The 20,826-nt window shown below is 50.5% G+C and overlaps 3 protein-coding genes across 5 annotated transcripts; 2 read left to right on the top strand and 1 right to left on the bottom strand.

Annotated features, from left to right (window-relative positions):
* Positions 1-350: 350 nt before the first annotated feature.
* On the bottom strand, positions 351-1,916 carry AAFC00_004955 (uncharacterized protein; the record flags this gene model as incomplete). 2 transcript variants are annotated; one of them, XM_069344672.1, is made up of 1 exon in its annotated part: positions 351-1,916. In XM_069344672.1, the coding sequence occupies one exon, from the start codon at positions 1,914-1,916 to the stop codon at positions 351-353; it is 1,566 nt and encodes a 521-aa protein (XP_069197106.1). The 2 variants fall into 2 exon arrangements, with proteins under 2 accessions (XP_069197106.1, XP_069197107.1); XM_069344671.1 differs by having other exon boundaries at positions 351-878.
* Positions 1,917-2,894: 978 nt separating this feature from the next.
* AAFC00_004954 (uncharacterized protein) lies at positions 2,895-4,394 on the top strand (the record flags this gene model as incomplete). The annotated part of the gene is made up of 5 exons (XM_069344670.1): positions 2,895-2,930; positions 2,991-3,023; positions 3,081-3,175; positions 3,228-4,321; positions 4,372-4,394. 5 exons carry the CDS (start codon positions 2,895-2,897, stop codon positions 4,392-4,394), a joined length of 1,281 nt encoding a protein of 426 aa, XP_069197105.1.
* A 10,993-nt stretch (positions 4,395-15,387) lies between these two features.
* Positions 15,388-16,984, top strand: AAFC00_004953 (uncharacterized protein; the record flags this gene model as incomplete). 2 transcript variants are annotated; one of them, XM_069344669.1, is made up of 3 exons in its annotated part: positions 15,388-15,410; positions 15,468-16,822; positions 16,878-16,984. In XM_069344669.1, 3 exons carry the CDS (start codon positions 15,388-15,390, stop codon positions 16,982-16,984), a joined length of 1,485 nt encoding a protein of 494 aa, XP_069197103.1. The 2 variants fall into 2 exon arrangements, with proteins under 2 accessions (XP_069197103.1, XP_069197104.1); XM_069348213.1 differs by lacking the exon at positions 15,388-15,410 and having other exon boundaries at positions 15,550-16,822.
* Positions 16,985-20,826: the final 3,842 nt, after the last annotated feature.

The raw sequence follows: 20,826 nt of genomic DNA, 5'->3' as shown, positions 1-20,826 counted from the left end.
TTGTTCTGGTAATTGCTGATCGTCATGTAAAGCTACCTTGGACATATCTACCTCAAGTAAGGCGGGCGGAGGTCAACTTGGCGGGGGCGGCGGCGGCGTGGGGAAGTGGAGGCCATTCTTGTCATACAACCTCTACCCACTCCTTTATTGATTTATGAGACAGAAGACAAGAATGCTGGATGAGATAGAGCTCTGTGTTTTCTCCATTATCGTACATGTATCAAAAGTAAACCAATTCGTCATCCCGGGTATGCTTTGCTTTGCTTCTTGCTTGCTACAATGACCGTGTCCCCTTCTCTTAACGCCAAACATAAATCCGCTCGGACCACACATCCGCGACCTCTGTGTTTTTAGTGCTGGCTCCACTCGATCGTGTTGAGATCGACGCCCTCCTGCACCAGCTCCCACAGGGGACTGAGCTCGCGCAAAAACGTCACTCGCTCCTGCACAGCCTTGAGCACGTAATCGATCTCCTCATCCGTGGTGAACCTTCCGATGCCGAATCGGATACTGGAGTGTGCGCTCTCGTCACTGCTTCCGAGCGCGCGCAGCACGTACGAAGGCTCGAGAGACGCACTGGTGCAGGCAGATCCAGAGGAAAGAGCAATGTCCTTGAGCGCCATGAGAAGCGACTCTCCCTCGACGTAGGCGAAAGAAACGTTGACGCAGCCAGGGTAGTGGTGCTCGGGCGATCCGTTGAGCGTCGTGTGTTCCATGGACAGGAGACCGTCTTCAAGACGCTTGGAAAGCGCAGAGATGCGCTTGGTGTCGTACTCCATCTCCTCCTTGCAGATCCTGGCAGCCTCTCCGAATCCAATGACAAGAGGCGGCGCAATGGTTCCACTCCTCAGACCTCTCTCCTGTCCGCCACCGGACATGATGGGCTCGAGTCTGACTCTCGGTCGTCTCCTGACGTAGCAAGCACCGATGCCCTTGGGACCGTATATCTTGTGGCCAGAGATGGACATAAGATCAATGTTCATCTTGTTGACATCGAGAGGGATCTTGCCCACAGCTTGGGCGCCGTCGGTGTGGAAGAAGATCTTCTTGGAGCGACACAGCTTTCCAATCTCCTCGACTGGCTGCACCACTCCGATCTCGTTGTTGACGGTCATGATAGACACAAGCATGGTCTCGGGCTTCATGGCCTTCTCCAGCTCGGCCATGTCGATGCGTCCATCCGACTGGACGGGCAGATATGTGATTTCGTAGCCCTCGTCCTGTAGGTATCGGCAGCTGTCGAGGACACACTTGTGCTCGGTCTGGCAGGTGATGATGTGGTTCTTCTTTCCGCTGCGCTTGAAGAAGCGAGCGACTCCCTTGATGCTCATGTTGTTTGACTCGGTGGCGCCAGAGGTGAAGATGATCTCTTTGGGGTCGGCTCCGATGAGTGCGGCGATGTGGGCTCTGGCCTTCTCGACGGCCGAGTCCGTCTCCCAACCGTAGGCGTGGGTGCGCGAGTGGGGGTTTCCGTAGAGACCGGTGAAGTATGGAAGCATGGCGTCCAAGACACGAGGGTCGGTGGGAGTGGTGGCCTGCATGTCGAGATAGATGGGACGGCTGCCCTCGTCCATGATGGTGGCCTGCTTGAGAATGCCGGCGGTAGGGCTCATCATGGCATCGGCGCTCATGCCGGTGGTGGGCATGGTGGCGTCCTTGGGCTTGATGCCGGTCTCGGCGAGGAAAGCCTTCTGGTCTGCCTTGATGGTCGACTCGACACTGACAGAGGCATTCTTGGAGCTGCTCTCGCTGACATAGGTCCTGCGGTCGGCGAAGCGCGAGGTGGCGGCGAGCCTGGGTGCCTGGTGTGCCTGGTGTGCCTGGTGTGCCGGGTGTGCCCATGCATTTGTGGTTGAGAGACGTCTGGATGAGTGGCGGAGGGCCTGCCTCGCCACCGAAGACACACTCTGTGACATTTTGGTGGATGTCGTTGTTGTTGTTGTTGTTGTTGTTGTTGTTGTTGTTGTTGTTGTGGTATTTGATGAACAAAATCCAGGATAGATGTGAAGAAGGCGACAAAACAATATGCTTTGTACGAGTAGTTGCAGACAGACAGGCCCAGATAAGGTAAGCTTCCACAGTTCCCTGACAATTGCGCTTTGCTGCTAAGCTACTTTGGGCGACGAGGCTTTGCTTCAGCTTTCCATTACGCACCGCGCATCATTACCTGACTACTTCATTGGGTAGGTGGATACAAGTACTACAGGAACTTCGGACTTTGACCTTCCGTCCGTCGGTCTCCGAGTCGCCGTTTTCGGTTCATCTTGCTGTCTATTTCACCTGTGCACTAATTACAGTACTGCCAGAGACAAAAGACAGGAGGATAAAGCTGTTAGAGAAAGGAATGGACGAGTGATATGACGTGATGCCAAGTCAGACAGCCCACCATACCTTGCCTGTGTCAGTTTACCTTAACAAACGGCAGCCAAGACATCCCGGAAGACGGGCATCAACTGCAAATATTAATATCAATAGGTGCCAATTCGAGGCACATACGGCATGAAAGTAATGTGTGTTCCGCCGGATAGTCTTTCACTATACCTACCTAAGGTAGTCATAGTCATAGTCATACTTGTAGTCGCTGCCTGCCTCAGCAACGCCCAGTCTCCAGTCTGCGCCGAGTCGATCCTACACATCATCGTCATAACCCAAAACGCATAACAGATACCTGAACCTGAGCCAAGATAACATAGACTCCGCCCCATAAACCTACCTAACTTTACTGCACATTCCAACCCGCAACATCACATCTTGCTTCGCATCTTGCCCTTGATTTTCTTTTGATTCTTTGCCATTGCTCCCGCAGCAGAGCACATCTACACACAAACACACCCACAGTCATAGCCCTCGACTTCCACGCGCCTCGACGGCTTGAACCGCATTGAGCCGTCACAATGAGTTGGAAGGGCTTCTCCAAGAGTGTTGTGCGGGTATGACTTGCGACGACACCTCCTCGGATGGAGAGCATTCGACTGACTCACTCGTTCTAGGCACCGCAAACATTCAAGCAGAGGTTTAACATGGTACTGCCCCCCTCTCTTTCTCACTCTCTCCTTCGCCTGTTGACGCGTTGATCGCAGGGAGAAATCACCAAAGATGCCGTCTACGTCGACGCCGAGCGTCGCTTCCAAGAGTTGGAGGTCGAGACAAAGAAGCTGCACGATGAATCTCAAAAGTCCGCCGCCCTTGGCCAGAAATCCAGAGAGAAAAAGCTCACCTTTCCGCAGATACTTCACCTCGATCAATGGCATGCTCGACCATCAGATCGAGTTCTCAAAGGCCTGCGCCGAGATCTACAAGCCCATATCTGGCCGCATGTCCGATCCGGACTCGTACGTCGTCGATGGCAATCCGGAAGGTATCCGCGCCTGCGAAGAGTACGAAGCCATTGTGCGCGACCTCAAAGCCGCCCTACAGCCAGAGCTCGAGATGATCGAGAACCGTGTCGTCCGTCCCGCAGATGAGCTATTGGTCATCATCAAGCAAGTCCGTAAAATGGCTACCAAGCGCGACCACAAGCAGCTCGACTACGACCGGCACCGAGCCTCGCTCAAGAAGCTGCAGGACAAGAAAGACAAGTCGCTCAAGGACGAAAAAGCTCTGTACAAGGCCGAGAACGACGTCGATGTTGCCACACAGGAATACGAGCACTTCAACGATCTCCTTAAGAACGAGCTCCCGGAGCTTTTCCGTCTCGAGCGCGAGTTCATCATCCCCCTGTTCCAGAGCTTCTACTACATGCAGCTGAACGTCTTCTACACTTTGCACGAGAAGATGCAGAGCATCGACATTGGATACTTTGATCTCACCCTCGACATCGAGGGCGCCTTCGAGAAGAAACGTGAGGGCATTCAAGAGAAGGCCGAGGCTTTGACAATCGTCCATTTCAAGACCAAGGGTTTGGGCAAGACCCCTGGCGGCAAGCTCGCACTCGGCCCGGGAACGAGCAAGTACGGCGAGAACAAATACGCCACCAAGGCCTCCGAGGCTGCTGGCACTGGCACTGGCGCATCGAGTCCTCTACGGGATAGCTACGACAACCCTCCGCCGCCCTACACTGCGCCTAGCGTTATAAGTCCGCAGAACAGCGGTCTCGCAGCAGCTGCCAAGGCAAAGGCCGCTCCGCCACCCCCCAAGAAACCCAGCAGATTCAGCGGCGTGCCTCAGGCCGAGACTGTCACTGCCTTGTATGACTACGAAGCCCAGGCCGAGGGAGATCTGAGCTTCAGCGCTGGTGATGTTATTGAAATCATCCAAAGAACGAGCAATGACAACGAATGGTGGACGGGCAAGATTGCCGGAAGGTCGGGACAATTCCCAGGTGAGTTTTCTTCTGCTGATCATGGCATTGTTGATCTAACATCTACCCAGGTAATTATGTGAAATTAAACTAGACTGTCCGACTCGCCCGCTTGTTCTGCTTCTTTCACCCATCGACTTGGGCCCTGCATATATGTTTCCTGCTGGGTCATTCCCCAATAATCTAGTCGCTTTGTATCCAGTCAAGCCATTATTTCAAGCTTTCCATCTAGATATTGGCAAGTCTTCGGGACGCTGAAGCCCTTTATTACTATCACTTATCCGTGTCTTTTATCATTGTTTATTCATTCGACAAACCTGCCAAGGTCGATGACCAGCATTGTTTGGTGTCGCTTGTTCTATCGATCTGCTTAATACTCTTACCTGCCACAAGATAGCACTTGGGCGTTGTCGGGAATTGGTACAGTGAAAACATATTTGACCAATGAGCATATGATAACTCATGCATGGCCCTGGCGACGCGGCCATTAGAACTAAATAATGGAAGAGAAAAGCGCATTTATTTACATGACTACCGCATGATAGTACAGCAATGACCACGAAAGACAATCTCACAAACTTCAGTCAAAAGTGGTCGCTTCGTGTGGCAACATCATTTATACACGCCTCGATGAGGCTTCCTCATAACGGCCTAGCGCGGCACTGCCGAGGATGACTAAGCCTGAAAGCTTGGGCCCGACCCGCAACGCTTGCATACAAAATTCAGCTGCAACTTTTCCTCAACATCATCAACACACCATTGTCCATCAACAGGCGCGACTGAAAAATCTCGCATAAGCCCTGCATGGCAATGGTGTGGTCGCCTGATCAATTCGTAAGTTCCTCACGTCTCCGCTCGCAATTCACTTGCCTGCCCTGTCCTCCCACACAACATCACGATGATTTTGTATACCGCATAAACTAGAGTCTTTGATCTCCATTGGAGAACTGAAACGCATTTGCAAGCACGTCAGTCTGATCGATGCTCGATATATGTTGCTCGTCACTGTTCACTCGACCAAGGCTTGAGTATTTACTGACAGAGTCTTCATCAGATCAGAGCAAAGCTTGGCTTCATCTAAGAGTTGGAACGTTGTGGGGATGAGAATCCATGTCGACTCGAGTCTTCACTCAAAGTGCAGCTCGCTTCTCCACTCATTTGTGTTCATCATGTGAATGCTGTGCCTTTTGTTAGGTCAACAGCTAGAACCACTTGCTCATGGCAACCGCATATGTCGCTGGCTTGCCCTGAGACAACATCATAAAGGTACGCGTACACTGCATCTACTATTCAGCCCACTACCCCCTTCTGAGGATGAACAATTGTGTATTATATACGCTGGAAATTACCGACCGAGATCCTCGGATCGCTGGCGATATCAAATGGCTATTTCTGATCTTTACTATTCGCATCACTATTTTTACTGCTCAATTCATCTTTTGGGCCTTGACTAATAGCTAGAATAGGTATGCAGACCACACTCGTCCATCATCTTTCCTTCTTGTGATGAAACGGCACTGGGCTCCGACACAAACCACATGAGCCGATATGCCTATTTTGTGACAGGCCTAGAAAACCTCGTCCACTGATTACCTCAATCTTACCACTACCTTTTGCTATTGACCTATTTTGGGCCAAAGCTGACGTGAATTGGATTCAGTATGGAACGGCAATCGTCATTTTGTCCATGTAAGCATGCGAACGGACACCCTGGTCCTGCAAGGTGCATACGAACAGCGTGTTACCTCTATTTGCGTCCATTGAATTGCTTGATGGCCTTCAACCGGCCGTCACTTGACGCAGTTGTGCTCGCATCTTCGTCTTGCTATTCAGCTCACTAGCTGGCAAGCGCGGGCACGGCATCTCAAATGGTAAGCTAAAATTGTTTGCACATGCTTTCTCCTTTTTTTATGATGAACCCTTTAGATGACGAGTCGTATCCGCGTTAGCGATGCCGACACAATCTTTTTTTTTAACCATTCATGCCTAACTGATATTCTCTGTTGCACTACTTTCTATCGTTGATCTTTCGAGTATGCATGAAGCTTACAGTTATTGTAGGATTATCTCGAGAGCAACAACGTCTTTTCTATACTGGTGATGTGGGTGATCCCTTAGCCAGTGTATATAATTACTGAAATGGTATGGAGTTTCCTCTTCCCTTCTGCCTTTACTCTTCATGATGATATAAATATACCAATGACAAGCATATGTCCGACCACCTTGACCGGTGGATAAGACGAGAGTGTTTTGTCTGATTGACATCAATTAATTGATGCTCTGCACGCAAATTGGTTGTGACCACGTCGCTGACCCGATTCACAGTTTTTCCTTCACCACCTTGACTTCAGGCTATGTTCCATGTCTGATCTGCACCTAATGGTAAGCCCACCCCTTTTCCATTTCTTCTCATGCACGCTTCAAATGATGAACAATTTTCAATCATCTCACGACGGTCAACGTAGCCACAAGTTGGACATTGACGAAATCAGCCTGTGACAAGGCTTTAACCTGACACTTTTTGCCCTTTCTTCTCCAGTCAAACCGTCAGATACATGTGCAAGGGGTGCATATGCTAACATCATTCGCAGTGTCTTTTGTTCTCTGACAGGGAGCATATGTGCAGGGAAGGACGTGGCTTTTGGTTTAGGTAAATGATAATGTTATTCCTGTTCTTCCACTCGACATGATCCATTTGTAATTGTTCCTAGAAACACGACAAGTCCCCGTGCTTTAGTTGTTGCTCATATATGTAGGCTGTTTCTTTGTGCATTCGATACTTGTGTATGTGTTAGCATGTATGTGCATGTTGTTAGCCGTATATGACATGAACCTTGATGAATGAATATACCACAACAGTTAAAGGAGCACCAGAATCTACTGTACTTTTCTTCTGATGGACCTGGACAAACATCCATAAGAGCCGAAGCCTTACTCTCAACTCCATCGAAGTCTTCAGCTCACAAAGATAGTAGTCGAGTGTCACTACACGGTATACTGCTTGTTGATATTCTCCAGACATCTCGTGTCCAAAGTCAGTATCGTGCGAATCGAGGGACAGGGTCGCCCAGCTTCCATCCCTCGCATGCATATATGTTCCAGAATATGTATCGGCGTGAATTATCTCTCTGCAATTCCTGTCAAACATAATGCCTGTGCCACGATGCCTTTCGGATTATCGCACTATATAGGTCATCTATGCAAGCGTCTGGACACTCTTGGTGGATATGTTCTCTGGAATGCGTCGGGACGACATCTCATAGTGCTGATTTCGGGATATCCAGTAGCTTTTGTTTCACTGTTAACTGCTCGACAGGGGAAACTCTGGCTATCGCATAGGACTTCATTATGATGAAACCGGAATGTCCCTTACTCGAGCAGCGTGAGCTCTTCTGCACCTTGCTAAAAGTAGATACAGGTATATTCTCCATGCTCAATCCCTCCCCCCTCATGTCAAAATCAAGCAAGGATAGCTACTACAACACTGACCGATGCATGGAGAAGCCATGCAGCACCGAATCATTCATGTTCGAGTCCTATACCAAACCCTTTCCCCGGAGTAGAGGGTGTAATTGCCTTGTTTCTACGATTGACTTCAAGTCCTGCAGGTGAGCTGACCCTCGACCTCGAGTGCGAGGTCGAAGAGAGGGGGAGACTGAACGAACGATACCTATCCGTCTCTCTGCCAGCATAGACACGCTTGTGCATGAAATACTGCCAGTGCTCGCACACTGGAAACAACCACAAATTGCACCAGACGTACTTGCACTCTGTTCCGCAATCTCGATCCTTCCTAGCGGACATCCGACATCGACAGCTCCGAGTACTTTACTGTAGGACGATGGATCCACCGCTCATCCCACTATACCCACGCTAAATGACTGTGGTATCAGAACAGGAAGGTCTACAAAGCACGTACGTACCTACACATACTTACACCGGCAAGAAGAGCACACACAGAAACACGCTCACGACTATTTCCACAAACTTCACACACGACGCGATTCATGAACCACGAGCCATGCAGACACCGTCCGTCCCTGCAGGATGAAGTAGGCAAGATACGGTAGGTAGGTAGGTAGGTAGATAGGTAGGTAGCTAGGTAGGCAGAGGTTAATTCTGCACTCGAACGCCATGCCATGCCATCCTTCATCCCACGCGAAGAACTTCCCGCCATCGCCCACATACCGTACAAGTACATACAGTAGCTCAAATGGCGATAGCAGGCAAGACAACGCGAGGACCAAGGGGTCCTCGTCCGCGCCACCACAACGGGTAGACCAGTGCAGTGCAGTACAGTAGTTATTCCCTCTCATCGTTATTCCCCCCTAGATGCAACCCTCGAAAAACCTCACCCTGTGGCGTGGTGCAGCAGCCGTCTCCACCAAACGTCCATGTATTGGAAGCAGTTGAACCACATAACCCCGACAGGAGGAAAGAAGCCAGTGCCTCACGCGTCATCGCTGTGGGTTGGGCGGCGCATATACCTTGCCTTAGCTGCAAGACAGGAATAAGGTAAGGTATATACTGTACGTTGGTTTTAATATGCGTGAAAGAATAGGCGGAACTAGTAGGATCAGTCATGCAGACTACAGAGTTCGGAGAAATCATGTTACGCCGACCAATTGATCGAGAGAGAGATAGGCCTACTTACCTTACCTTGCTTTCATGATCAGGATGAAGAAAGGGGTGATGGACTTGCAGTAAGGTACATTTGGGAGGCACACAAAACTTTGGCATACTATTGTCTTACGGCGTGCGCCCCGTTCCCGGGTTTCGCTTAAATGGCAGAAAGATGTTTCTCGGTTTCTGTTGTACAGAGGGCATTGTACAGATGGCGCGGTATGGCGACGTGTGTTATGAGGGTTCAGATCGCAAATGCTAAAGCTCCCCACTTCCCCTTTCCCTTTCATCTAGGCTGCTGGGACAAAGGACTTTGGGTGGCTACTCTATCTCATACCGTAGCCTACTGTGCCTCTTGGAATCGTGATGTTTAGATCTGGTAACACGGTAACCCTCTCTTCTGTCTCTTCTCTTCACGTAAGCCCCACAAAGGTATAATATAGTACATCATCTACACTTCCCAACGCAGAGAATTGCGATCAACACTCTGTCATAGTAGCAGCGATATGAAGAGGTGTAAGCAATGATGCCGCCAAGAGGAAGTCTTCCTTGCAACGCAAAGTCGTGGCTGACCTTCTTTTTCCCACGAGATCTACAGTTCGACGTTTCGCCAGCGAGAGTGGATAACGACAGTGCCGCGCCAGCAGCGCATTTCAGTTGTATCGTCGACTCGAGTTGCACATTTGGCGAAACAATCTCTTCTCGCGCTCCAATCTCTCTTCAGTTTCCCGTTGTTTGTAATCAACTGCACTTACAGCACAGTAGTTGGCTCAGCTGATAGGAAACAGTACTCCGTACCGACTTGCGAATGAACACAGGACAAACAAGGCCTACGTAAGCACAGGAACAGACAGATGATCGCAAGTCCGTCTTGCCGATCAGATCCAGTTCCGCGCTTCACGTACGACGGTACGAACTCCACTCTGATTGTCGTTCCGATTCGAATCGTGCCATCTAGATGTTGCGACGGCATGACTCTCTTGCTCCCCTTTTTCTTCTTTCTCGCTCTCGCCCACCAACTCACCTCTTCGAGACACCCAGATCAACCATGATCAGCGATCTGAGTACTTGGTACCTGTATAGTCAGACACGGCCTGTGATTCGCGAGTCATTCCCGTCATACCGATGAGGCCGGCTTTCTGTGCTTCTACAAGCACCCTTTCCTTTATTATTTCTAGTTCTCGGGAAATAAAATGAAACGGCACTGGTGGCATGTGGCCAATTGACAAACGCTCTCACTAGCTCGTGGAGGAAAGCCGAAAAAGGGTCCAGCGGATGGGAATGTGGCGTCGAGGCCGTTCGCGGTAGTGCGTGTCTCAGGGAATTGCCATACTGGAAGGGATCACCATCAGCAGACTGGAACAAGCAGAACAATGTCGAGGGTGAATTGGCTGTCACATGTCTTGTTGGCAATGACTACTGTTGTCTTGTACTCGTCAGCGTTAAACAATGAGCCCATGTGTAAAAGCACCATGACGATGATGTCTGTTCGATACAGTATGGCAGTGGGGCTCGGCCCATATCGGCTGCTGTCAACCGACCGGACCCCTTCGTGCTCCCTCTAATAATCTTCTTTCGCTGTTGCCCCATTGGAAGGCGAGACAGCTGTTTTGAGGAATACTGTAGCACCTCGATACGGTCCATAGTACCGAGGCACCAGAGGACAGATCATTCGACTTGTTCTTTCAGCAAGTTCCACAGCTTGCCACGTCCTCGCAGTCCAAAAGGCAGGGAGGATTGGCAGCGCAAGCCTGTTCATAAGCGTGAGCACGGCTCACATGGCGGATTCATGCATTTCCGTTCTAGGCAGATCTGACATCTCTTGGTCTCACATGTGGAAGTCGTCCTTCTCAGGGTCTGTTGCATTTTCCTTTGGCGTGTATACCTTATGTATGGCTCGCAAGCACGGATCTCCGTTGCAGATGCCCAAGTGTGCTGTACCTGAACCCAATGGCGGTCCGAGATTAGCGGAAAGCGCTGTCTCTGGCCTTTGTGCTTATCACAAGGCATTTTGGAGACCATGACCAGGTTCTGTATTCGTGCTTTTTCCACACCCAAGAAACGCCCTGAATCGTGTGGCCACGTTGAATCCCGCATATAATTGTACTGTCGATTCTAGCTTTCTTTTTGTCTCTTGTTTATCCATCTTCACGTACGTCACATTACCATCAAACAACTAGCGCACGACTCGCGGGAATAGACGTGATAATGGGAAAAAGCAAATGAGTCGGGTTGTGCGGTGATCCTTGCCCGTCTTGGTATCTCCAGTGCCTAAAGAAGCGAACAGGAAAACAACCGCCCGCGGGCTCGAGTAAGAGGTCTGTCACAGCCGTTTTGCCTGTCCACTACTTTGTTCATGGAAGACGAGCAGACTGGTTGCAAGGAAAATCCGTGGGGGGACTTATTGGACACGCGGAGGCCGTCGTCGGTGCTCACATGAATGTAGACCAAAAGATCATAGATTAAAAAAAGCATGAGCGACATCGCAGTGAATCAGGTTCCATTCATTAGCACTGCGACCGGGCGTCGTCTTAACATTTGTGGACCATGATTTCAGCAAAGCGTGGATCAATGAGATTCAAGATCCCATGCTTCTTTGATCAGCTCACCACTCGTGCCATGTTTGTAGTATTCGTCTGCAGCGTCAAGGTGTGGGCCTGAGCCATCCGTGCTTGACACCGGACTTTCTAGATGGAAGATGGGGCAAAGACTCCAAGCGTGATCCTGGGTGTACTGCTGACACAGACGCCCGTGGCCCCAATCATGAAGCCCCGCAAAGGGTGCAGAAAGGTAATCTCGCCCCCTCTGGCTTAGTTAGATGATGCAGCCATCACGGGATCGCCGGCAATCGCAATGTGCGACCAGGGGGTACAGCGTAGGGGAAAAGGATACGCGTGCAAAGTACAAGTAAGGTTAACGGCAAGACGATAGTGAAGATATGAAACGTCGACGCTCAAAGTAACACAGTCGAGATGTACAGTACGGTACTAGAAGAGCCACAGACACTCTTCTTCTTCACCGATAGTCAGCTGCGGCAGTGTCACCATGAGTGGTATAAACAGGGTATTTTTGTACTTTGGGAAGGAACAGATCTCAGATCATTTTGATCTCGCCCGATCGTAGAACGTGTACCTTGGTGATCGTGAGTGGTGACCCCGGATCATAGCAGTGATCTGGTGAGATACTTTTCTCTGACACACATGTCGACCGCGAGATTCCGACCTGGTAGATCGCAGCAGCTCGCAAGCATGTCCCTATTCTAAGCGAGGGACGATGTATGGGTCACATCGACACGGCGAAGGTGTGGATCTCGCTGGAAGAGAGATGCCGAGGTCATTAACAATAGGTTGGCAAGGAACACACAGTCCATGGACTATTAGACTGTCCTTCCACATGCATGAAAATGTCCGATACGGTTTGCGGCAGTGGCTGAATCGAATCGCTATTGCGATCGGGGTTCGAAATCTGGAGGAAGACGACCGTTGCGAGACAATAAAACCCTGAGAGATCAAAGTTTCGAGTACGTACTGTATAGGTAAATAAGCAAGAACGTGGCGTAAACCATATGGTGGCGAGCACACACCCTGGACGTAGGTTCTCTTGTATTCGCTACTATCGTCTCCCATACCGCTGTAACATGCTAGAGTCCAGGGGACTCAACGACTAGTTTACATGTCTCAGCGATGAAGTAGTTGGTGGCAGGAAGAGTCTGGATACTCTAGCCGAGTACGATAGAAGTACACGGAGAGGTGAGACATTTGCCTGCGTGGCTAGTTCATCTATGGAAATACAGAAACGAAATGCGAGAGTTTCGAAACGTTCACAGACGTCGTATTCGTGGAACTACTGCAACGCGCTTAACATGTCCCACGACAGGCGGAGCATCATCAAGGAGAAGGAAACTCTACGCAATGCAGAAGAGGGCGGTATTGCCTCCGGGCTCTCGAAAGCAGGTCAGGACAATTGAGCGACAAGGGCAATTGTGCGTAAAGTTTTGCGAGGAAGGTTTGTTGCTGCCATTGCATTGAAATGCGTTCAGACACTGCGATGATACCTCGACACAAGATGGACCAGTATCAAGTGCACTGGTAGTGAGTATCGCGGAACGAGAGGTTAGGATCACCATTTGATCATGTTTAAAATTGATCATTGAACTTGTATCGAGCACGGAAACACTCAAAATCGTGTAGATTGTGTCGAGAAGAGGTGGAATGCTGCAAGCAGGCCCCACGCCCCACACGTGTGGTCTGCGGTACGGAGATCTGGATCGTGCTTATAGAGTTTATGAAGCAGCATCGCTCGAGGTGATTTGGTCTTAACTATGCCACAGGCCAGCTTCCAGAAAGCAACTGGAATCTGCAGCGAGTGCTATAGGTGGCGTGACGACACCTATCATGGAGGCACGGGGACTTCGCCCGTGTTACATCTTCGGATTTACGACATAGTGTAGAGTATGGGCACCAGGGACGGATTGCGGAAGAAGACAAATGGGAAAAGGTAGCGACCGAGCTGATTGAGCCTTGACGAGAGCTAGGAGCGTGCTGTAAGCACGTGGGACCGATTCACGCTTGACCACTATTGGACTGACATGTCGCTGTGGCTTCATGAGCACTGGTAATCCTACCACAGCATTAGCACCCGGGTTCTGTCAAGGGATGGCGTTTACTAGAAAGCGGTCCGTCCGAATGACTCGAAACGGGAAGAAGGATATACTTGGAGAAACCTCGGGTGGCTGTCGACCTGAAACCATGTCGAGAATCGAACGCAAAGCGCTTGCATGAGCATTATGTGCAACGTTGCACTTGAAAGGAATAACGTCCTTCCCTCAGGAGCGTAGATGTGCACAATGGTTGCGGCAACTGCAACGAATTGCCGACGATCTTGTGATGAAATCTACCTCAAGTGCCAGTCTAGCGGGGTCTGCTACCTCGTCATTGGTAGAGAACGCCCAGCTGCCACACAAGCCCCATTTTATTAGGGACGCCATCTGGCAGCTGCATGCACGGGTAAAGCAGTGTTAGATGGGCTCGATCGGACAGCGATGCGCTCTCGTCCATGCGATGCTCCGCTCCGCCTAGCTACGGAACGGCGTGATCCGTCCATTGAGAGGCCCGCTTTCGTCGAAGAGGACGTCAGCGTTGCCGCTAGATCAGATCACCGATCTCGCACTAGCACGTTTGGAGATAGCGAGCGTAGCAAGCCAACACAAGTGGACGCGGAATTGGCAAGATTGACCCTGCAGTGGCACGCAACGGCGGTTGCGGCCCATTGTCCTTTTCTCATGACAAACCTTAGTAAATTCGGTTGCCAGATGTTGACCAACGAATGTATACGAAGTATATGAAGGGGAGCATGACCGGCAATTCGGAAGAAAGTAGCAAGATAAGCGCGACACCTGTATAGAACTGTACGGAAAATTGAGCAGATCCAAGATCGCAATCGTGCTCTTGACTCGAACGGGTCGCATGTACGACTAAGGTTCGCTGGTGGCCTGGCGGAGCCGATTGGGTGTCGATGGTGGAGTAATGATCTAAGATACTCAGATACCAAATGAAGAACGTGTTTTACACGGCCGCTGGTGCATCATACAGAGGCAAGCGAGAGACATCCGGCAACTTTTGCCTTCCAACACTAAAAACGTTCACAGGCCAATCTATGTACCGTCGTGCTTCATACATTAGCACCGGAAGCCCTTTTTTTCTTTACCATCTGGTCACCTAAGATCCTCCTGTATGCTGGTTTGGACCCCGACCAGGTCCGCGCACGATATAGTTGACGCCAACCGTCTGTCAATCCCTGTCCTCCTGGTTGATCCACTCGGCCTGTCGCATTCTTGCATTATTGCCTGTGCGGACACTACTCACCTAGTACTCTACTTTGGAACTCTGGCTTGCGGTCGGTACCCTTGCCCGGGCCTTACTCGACCTACTACCTGGACGCTTAAACGTGATCGTTTTCCCGTTCATCGTGATCGCTCAGCCTGCTGTAAGTACCTTGCTGTGTACACGCTACCACTCGAGCCAACTGCACTTGCATTGCTCTGCACTGTACGAGTACATCCTGGCTTGTCATCCTCCGCATCTGCATCAATCATTCTCTCTCCCTCGCAGAACTTTGTTCCGCAGTTGCATTTCACATTGTTACGATTCGCCTGCGGCCCTTCGAAACCCACTCACTTTTTATCACTCTCTTTTCCGAAGAGCCGAATTGACTCGTCACAAATCTACAGCCTTCCTATCTTGACATATCGGGAAAACTCGAGCGTGCTTGTGATGACTCGTGATCTCTTCGCGACTGCATCATAGCGCTATACTCAAAGTCCGAAAGCACTTCCAAGTGTCAAATCTGGCCCCCAATTCTCGTTACTTCTAGGTAGCAACAGTACGGTGTCTGTGGTGCTGTCTGATTACCAAAACACTGAAAACTCTCACGTCACGGCCACTGGAATTGGTTCTTTCATACCTATGGATACCGCCGACCAACATAGGTAGGCAATTGTTGCATTTTCCTCACCATCCAATATTCGCCTGACCACAGTGCACAGGGCTTCTTTGCCCCCATTGAAACATTTCGATTTTGATAAATTGAAGCGAGAGGAACACGACTACCAGAGTCGAAACACGAATATGACACCCGTCACTGCCACGCCATCGTCGACGGTCCCGAGTCCATCTTACCAATATCCGACTGGTCCTCCACCGCCTTACAGCCACCCTACCTCTCAGAACTCTCATAGTGCTCCACACACTCCACCGGATGCACGTAGATCGTCTGGCGACGATGTCCATGCCAAACAGTCATTGCCGTCAATACACGAGGCCCTTGGTGTGGAGCAACCACGTTCTTTCCCATCACAACCTTCGTACTCTTCCGCGCCTCAGCAAGCCTATGCGGCGCCCGCGCCGCCTTCGCCGCCTATCTCGCGGAAATCTTTTGCCATGGAACCTCCGCCTCTACCTGCCCATCCTGCTTCCCATGCCTCTTCGTACTCAGCTGCCCGTCGCAGCCCTAATCCTCAGTATCCTCCGGAAGTCAGCCCACGAACCGCACAAGATCACTTCGAGAGAGTTCGCCCGCCCTACATGGCTGCACCTCCTCCGCCAGTAGTGACGGCTTCGCGCAATGAATATTCACCTGTGCCCCTACCTAACTCCTACCCTCAGCCCTTTCAAGCTGCCGATCCTTCTCCTGCCGCTGAGCGCACATCGCAACATGCCTTGTCGATGCCGCCCCCTCCCCCGCCGTCGGCCCCAGCACCCTTCTCTTTTGGCTACTCCAGCTATCAACAACATCGTCCAGCCTATACTGCCCCATATGCCGCGCCTTCATCGGGATCTATATACCAGCCATCAGTATCACAACCTGCTCCTGCGCACCCTATCACAACTCGACCGAACTTGGCCGACCCTGATCGCGTGTATGGCGAGTCTGTGAAGCGCCATCTAGACATGTACGACTTTGAGGCTGCTCTAAACGAAATTGCCGATGGCAGCAGTCGAACACTTGATTTCAGCAGACAACTGGGAGCCAAGATGCACCAAGCTCAAAGATCGGGTCCAATCGCCGGTACTCTACCTAGTCTACACGAGATTGACGATATGATGGCAAGATCTCGCAACACGCTTGATTGTCTCGGCCGTATGCGCGAGACCGTTGTAGCCCAGGAGGCTGCGTATTGCTATGCCCAGGAGCAGCATCAGTACAAGTCCCAGGATGAAAGCAAGCGTGACTCCGTGCATGACGAGTCAAAGCTCGGCGGATTCGCTGGCCCCGAAGCCAAGAAACGCAGAGGTCGTGCTGCTCCTCCCGGTCGCTGTCACAGTTGTCAACGTGCGGAAACACCCGAATGGAGAAGAGGCCCAGATGGTGCCAGAACACTTTGCAACGCGTGCGGTCTTCGTAAGCTACTCCCTTCACGACGGATCAATTAACGAGCATGACTAACAATCGTCAGATTACGCAAAGCTGACCAGGAAACAAGGCACCCAGAAGGCTGCCATGGGTGGCTCTAGCTTGCGCCCCAAAGCTGGCTCTTCGGAACAACCAGACGCGAGCAATTAAATCATCTAGCCCACTTACTTAGAGTCCATAAGTCGTTGGGCAAAATCGATACATGCCTCTGCCAACAACCCCGGCGAGCGGCAAGATCAGCATCAGATTATTTACTGCTGGCCTGATCTTTGTACAAACCTCATTCGACAATCAGCACACATTTTACGGAGTCAAAATAAGCGTGTCTGGTCTTATTAGAGGCCACGGAAATCCTTCCTCAAAAGGCCTTTTTAGAGGCTCTCATCAAGCGACATTAGCGAGCGTGGGGTTATTAGACCTTTGACATTTCATTGCGTTTTTATGATGGGGCACGGAACTATACACGCATCATGGCCAGCTTTTAGGCTGCGCCCTTTTCAACGACGATACCTTGCATTTGGGAGAAAGAACTTGGCGTTACGGACAGTGGGTTTACATTCGACGGGCCTGGACGATTGGAGGCCTGAGATTTCTAGCAGGATATGTTCTTTGGTTTACCGTTCCCATGAATCGAACATGCGATCTTCGGACACGCGTCGGCTTGACTTTTTATTAGCATAGTGAATGATGACACCCAAAAACCTTGACCAGTGTGGTCCTGCTTCATCTGCTTGCTTCCGACGAAAATGTTCAGCTCTAAAATCATACTTACCAACGACACCACACTCGTCTTCCGGCTCTGCTTGTTGAATCGCACACCTTCACAATGATTATCACTGGGCGCATGATACTTGCCAGCAATTCATTCAGACCCAGAGCTGCGGGTCTACCATTTGGGAATGGAGCAGGCATAGTGGTCTGCATGGCCACTCTTGCCCAGCCAGCTTCTCAACTCGTCAGAGCTTGCATGAATTAATCTAATCCCGCCACCCCTCTTTCCCTCGAAACGGAAGTGACAGCCGTCAAATGGAAAACCCCCTTGTGCTCACTTCGAAGGCAATCGTTGCCGGTGCATATCTTAGCTGTCGTTAATAATCCACGCAACTGCCGACAAATGCTTCACGCACGTGAAGGACTATAATAAAAAAAAATAAACGCAGAAGCGTATGCATATACAATACTCCGCTATAAGCCGCGTGGTTGTGTTTCCAATCATTGCCTATTTTATTACCGGAGCCAGCTGCTGCTGTTTCTTCATTCGCCATTTTGAGTATTGCTATCATTATCGGATGTGCGCTTATAGTCCAACGGGATTGCTGCATGCTTGCTCGTGTGCTGGTTCGAAACGATCCACTTGTCATAGGTGTTTGGGAGGGGGTCTGCCTTCTTCCGCCCTCCAGACGAGCCGAACGCGAAAACCCGAGCTTTTGCTTACCTACAGTACCTGTCCTGTGTCTTTGATATTCGCAAGCCACGAATTTCATCATATCGACCGAGTTACGACCATTGCCTTCCTCCCAAGAAAACCCCAAGACAAGCACCAGAATGTGGTGCCTCCAAAGGCAACCGATCTTACGACCGCAGAATCCACAACTTTTTATTGCTATTATGATATATGAAGCCAATCAAAAGTGTAACTCTAATCTTACCCACCCGGATACACATCCGCACTCAGATCAAGTGAACCACCATCCGGACCGGGGAATTTTTTTCCTTTGTTCGAATAGATGAAGAAGGAATATGAGCGGACGCACCAATCTGTGGTAGCACCTCGTCAAAGCTTGCCTGGTCGTCGGCCAATCATTAATGAATCCATCGCAGATCGATAGAAATGAAGCGCAGAAGCATCGAGGAGGGTGTGTGGGACACTCAGCGAATGAACGCGAGACAAGGAAATAAACAACTGCCGTATTGTGAACGGCTTCGCGCGTGCAGTAGTCTCAGATCTCGTAATCTCTGTATGATCTTGATGCTTAGCTCGATTGGCACCGATGTTGCACTTTTAAGGGAAGAAATGTGGGCAGCACTATTTACCATGAATCTTAAATCTCGCGTTCATATCTCGATTTAAGCTTCACTGTGCTTATAGAAGTTGTCAAAGTCAAAGTCGAAGTAAGATGATCGTGACTCGAACGTTAAACACAGAGAGTTTCACGGCAGCTTGCGCTAGACGCTATTGCTCATCACGAATCGAAGGTGTACAGTTGACGTACATCTAGTGCGTGGTGTCAAAGCAAATTGAAGTGGAACTGGTCATGTAATCGGAGAATCACGAGTTGTGCAAGGTACTCCGTACTCATGGGTTGCATAAAGGATCCCTTGGGCATCGGCAGACGTCAGGGTCACGACGGACGGTTAACGGCAGGCAGCGACTCGCAGGCAGCACGAGGAAGCCAGCGATCCCATCCATGCCTTCGCGCGTGGCGAATGAGATCCAAAATGGCGTCGCTGTTCATGGTAAGCCGGCTTTAAACAAGCCTTGTTACTGTTTAATGCGGTACGAGTACCATATACGGGCGCCTCCCGCTTACTGGTCCGATTATTCCCACTTTGTCGACACAGTGTTCGATAATCATATACCCTGGCGAGCCTGGGATGGCGTCCCCCATGTCTTCTTTCTAGACAATCAAAGCCTTCCGAGGTCTCCGAGTGCTGGGTCAGTCGCCCACTTTCAATGTACCCCTCACCGCGGCAGCTCGGTCTCACCAGCTCGAAGCGACTCTGTTCTCAACAGGCGACGGCGGTCATTCCGAACCATGGCTTTGGGACCTCGCAACTCTGTTCGCGAGAACTCTGGCTGCTCTCTAGCATGTGTGAAAAAGATGGCTGATGATGGGACTTCTTAACGACATCGATTATGCCTGCTCCGACATGGGGTTCTGCAAACCCTGTATCATTTGTCAACGGAGGTCGTCCGAACAGTAAGGTAAGGTATGTGCGGAGTCGATGACGCTACCAATATGTGAGGAAGGTCGCTTAGCTCACCTCTCGTATCTCATGTGCGCTCCTTCCTCACTATTTCCTGCCATCTATTTTCTTATCTCTCTCGAGGGCATCGTGTGGATCTCATCTCGGGCAAGGGTAAGATTGAACGGACACAGTGCCTTGCAGCAGTCGGCCCCCCCTCACCAACGCGAAGGAGCACTACGGAATCTTATCTCTGCTGCCACATGCTAAAGCCATAATGACAAGGCACAAGGGCTGAGTAGGTATTGTACAAGTATCTCGACGACTAGTCACTATCTAAGGTACCCCTTGCACGTGTAGACGTGTAGACAAGTAGGTACTGTACCTAGGTAGTCTTTGTGTTCGCTTGGAAGCGCCACAGCCGTAGAATCATAGAAATGGAATGCAAGCATGCCACGCTTCGCGCTACCACCACTAATGGCCTGTCAAGTCTCGAATTAACGAGAGAAACCAACGACCCAGGTATGCCACGGCTGTAATCTAACCAAGTGGACGGTACCATAACACCAAACGGAGGCGGTAACGCCCTCCGCTTCTCACTGAAATACACTCAACTCGCGACCGCCGAGACCGAAAGACGGACCTCGTCATAGGCGGCCTGAACTCCAACTCTGCGAGAGCGCTGCGTTCTAACATGGAGCAGCCATGTTCAGTATGCATCACAGCTTGCTGTCACACCGCTTAAAACAACTGTGTACTCCTGAACAGTGGCTCCTGAAGGGCAACAAGCTACTGAAGACTCGTGTTCGTGGTTTACGGTATGCAGCCGAGCGTAATCGGAAGATAGCAATCCCGATGATCTTTGCGAGGACGATGAAGAGGAAAATAAATCTCCGTATTTTGCGACCTGCATTCTGCGTCCTGCGACATAAACCGTAATGGCATGGATCACATATGTCTGAAAGATCAAATGCAGTAAGCGAGCCATAGAGGACCATGCATGAGTCACAAATAGCCGCTCCTTACATAGGTATGTGAGGTCTGCTCACCCGGAGAACTGGAGCAGAAAAGTCGGAAGACCAGAA

The sequence above is a fragment of the Neodothiora populina genome (genome assembly GCF_041146345.1).
Source record: "Neodothiora populina strain CPC 39397 chromosome Unknown canker_contig_3, whole genome shotgun sequence".
Lineage (NCBI taxonomy): Eukaryota > Fungi > Ascomycota > Dothideomycetes > Dothideales > Dothioraceae > Neodothiora > Neodothiora populina.
Note: the sequence above shows the minus strand (reverse complement) of the source record. Positions and strands in the feature narration are given on the sequence as shown.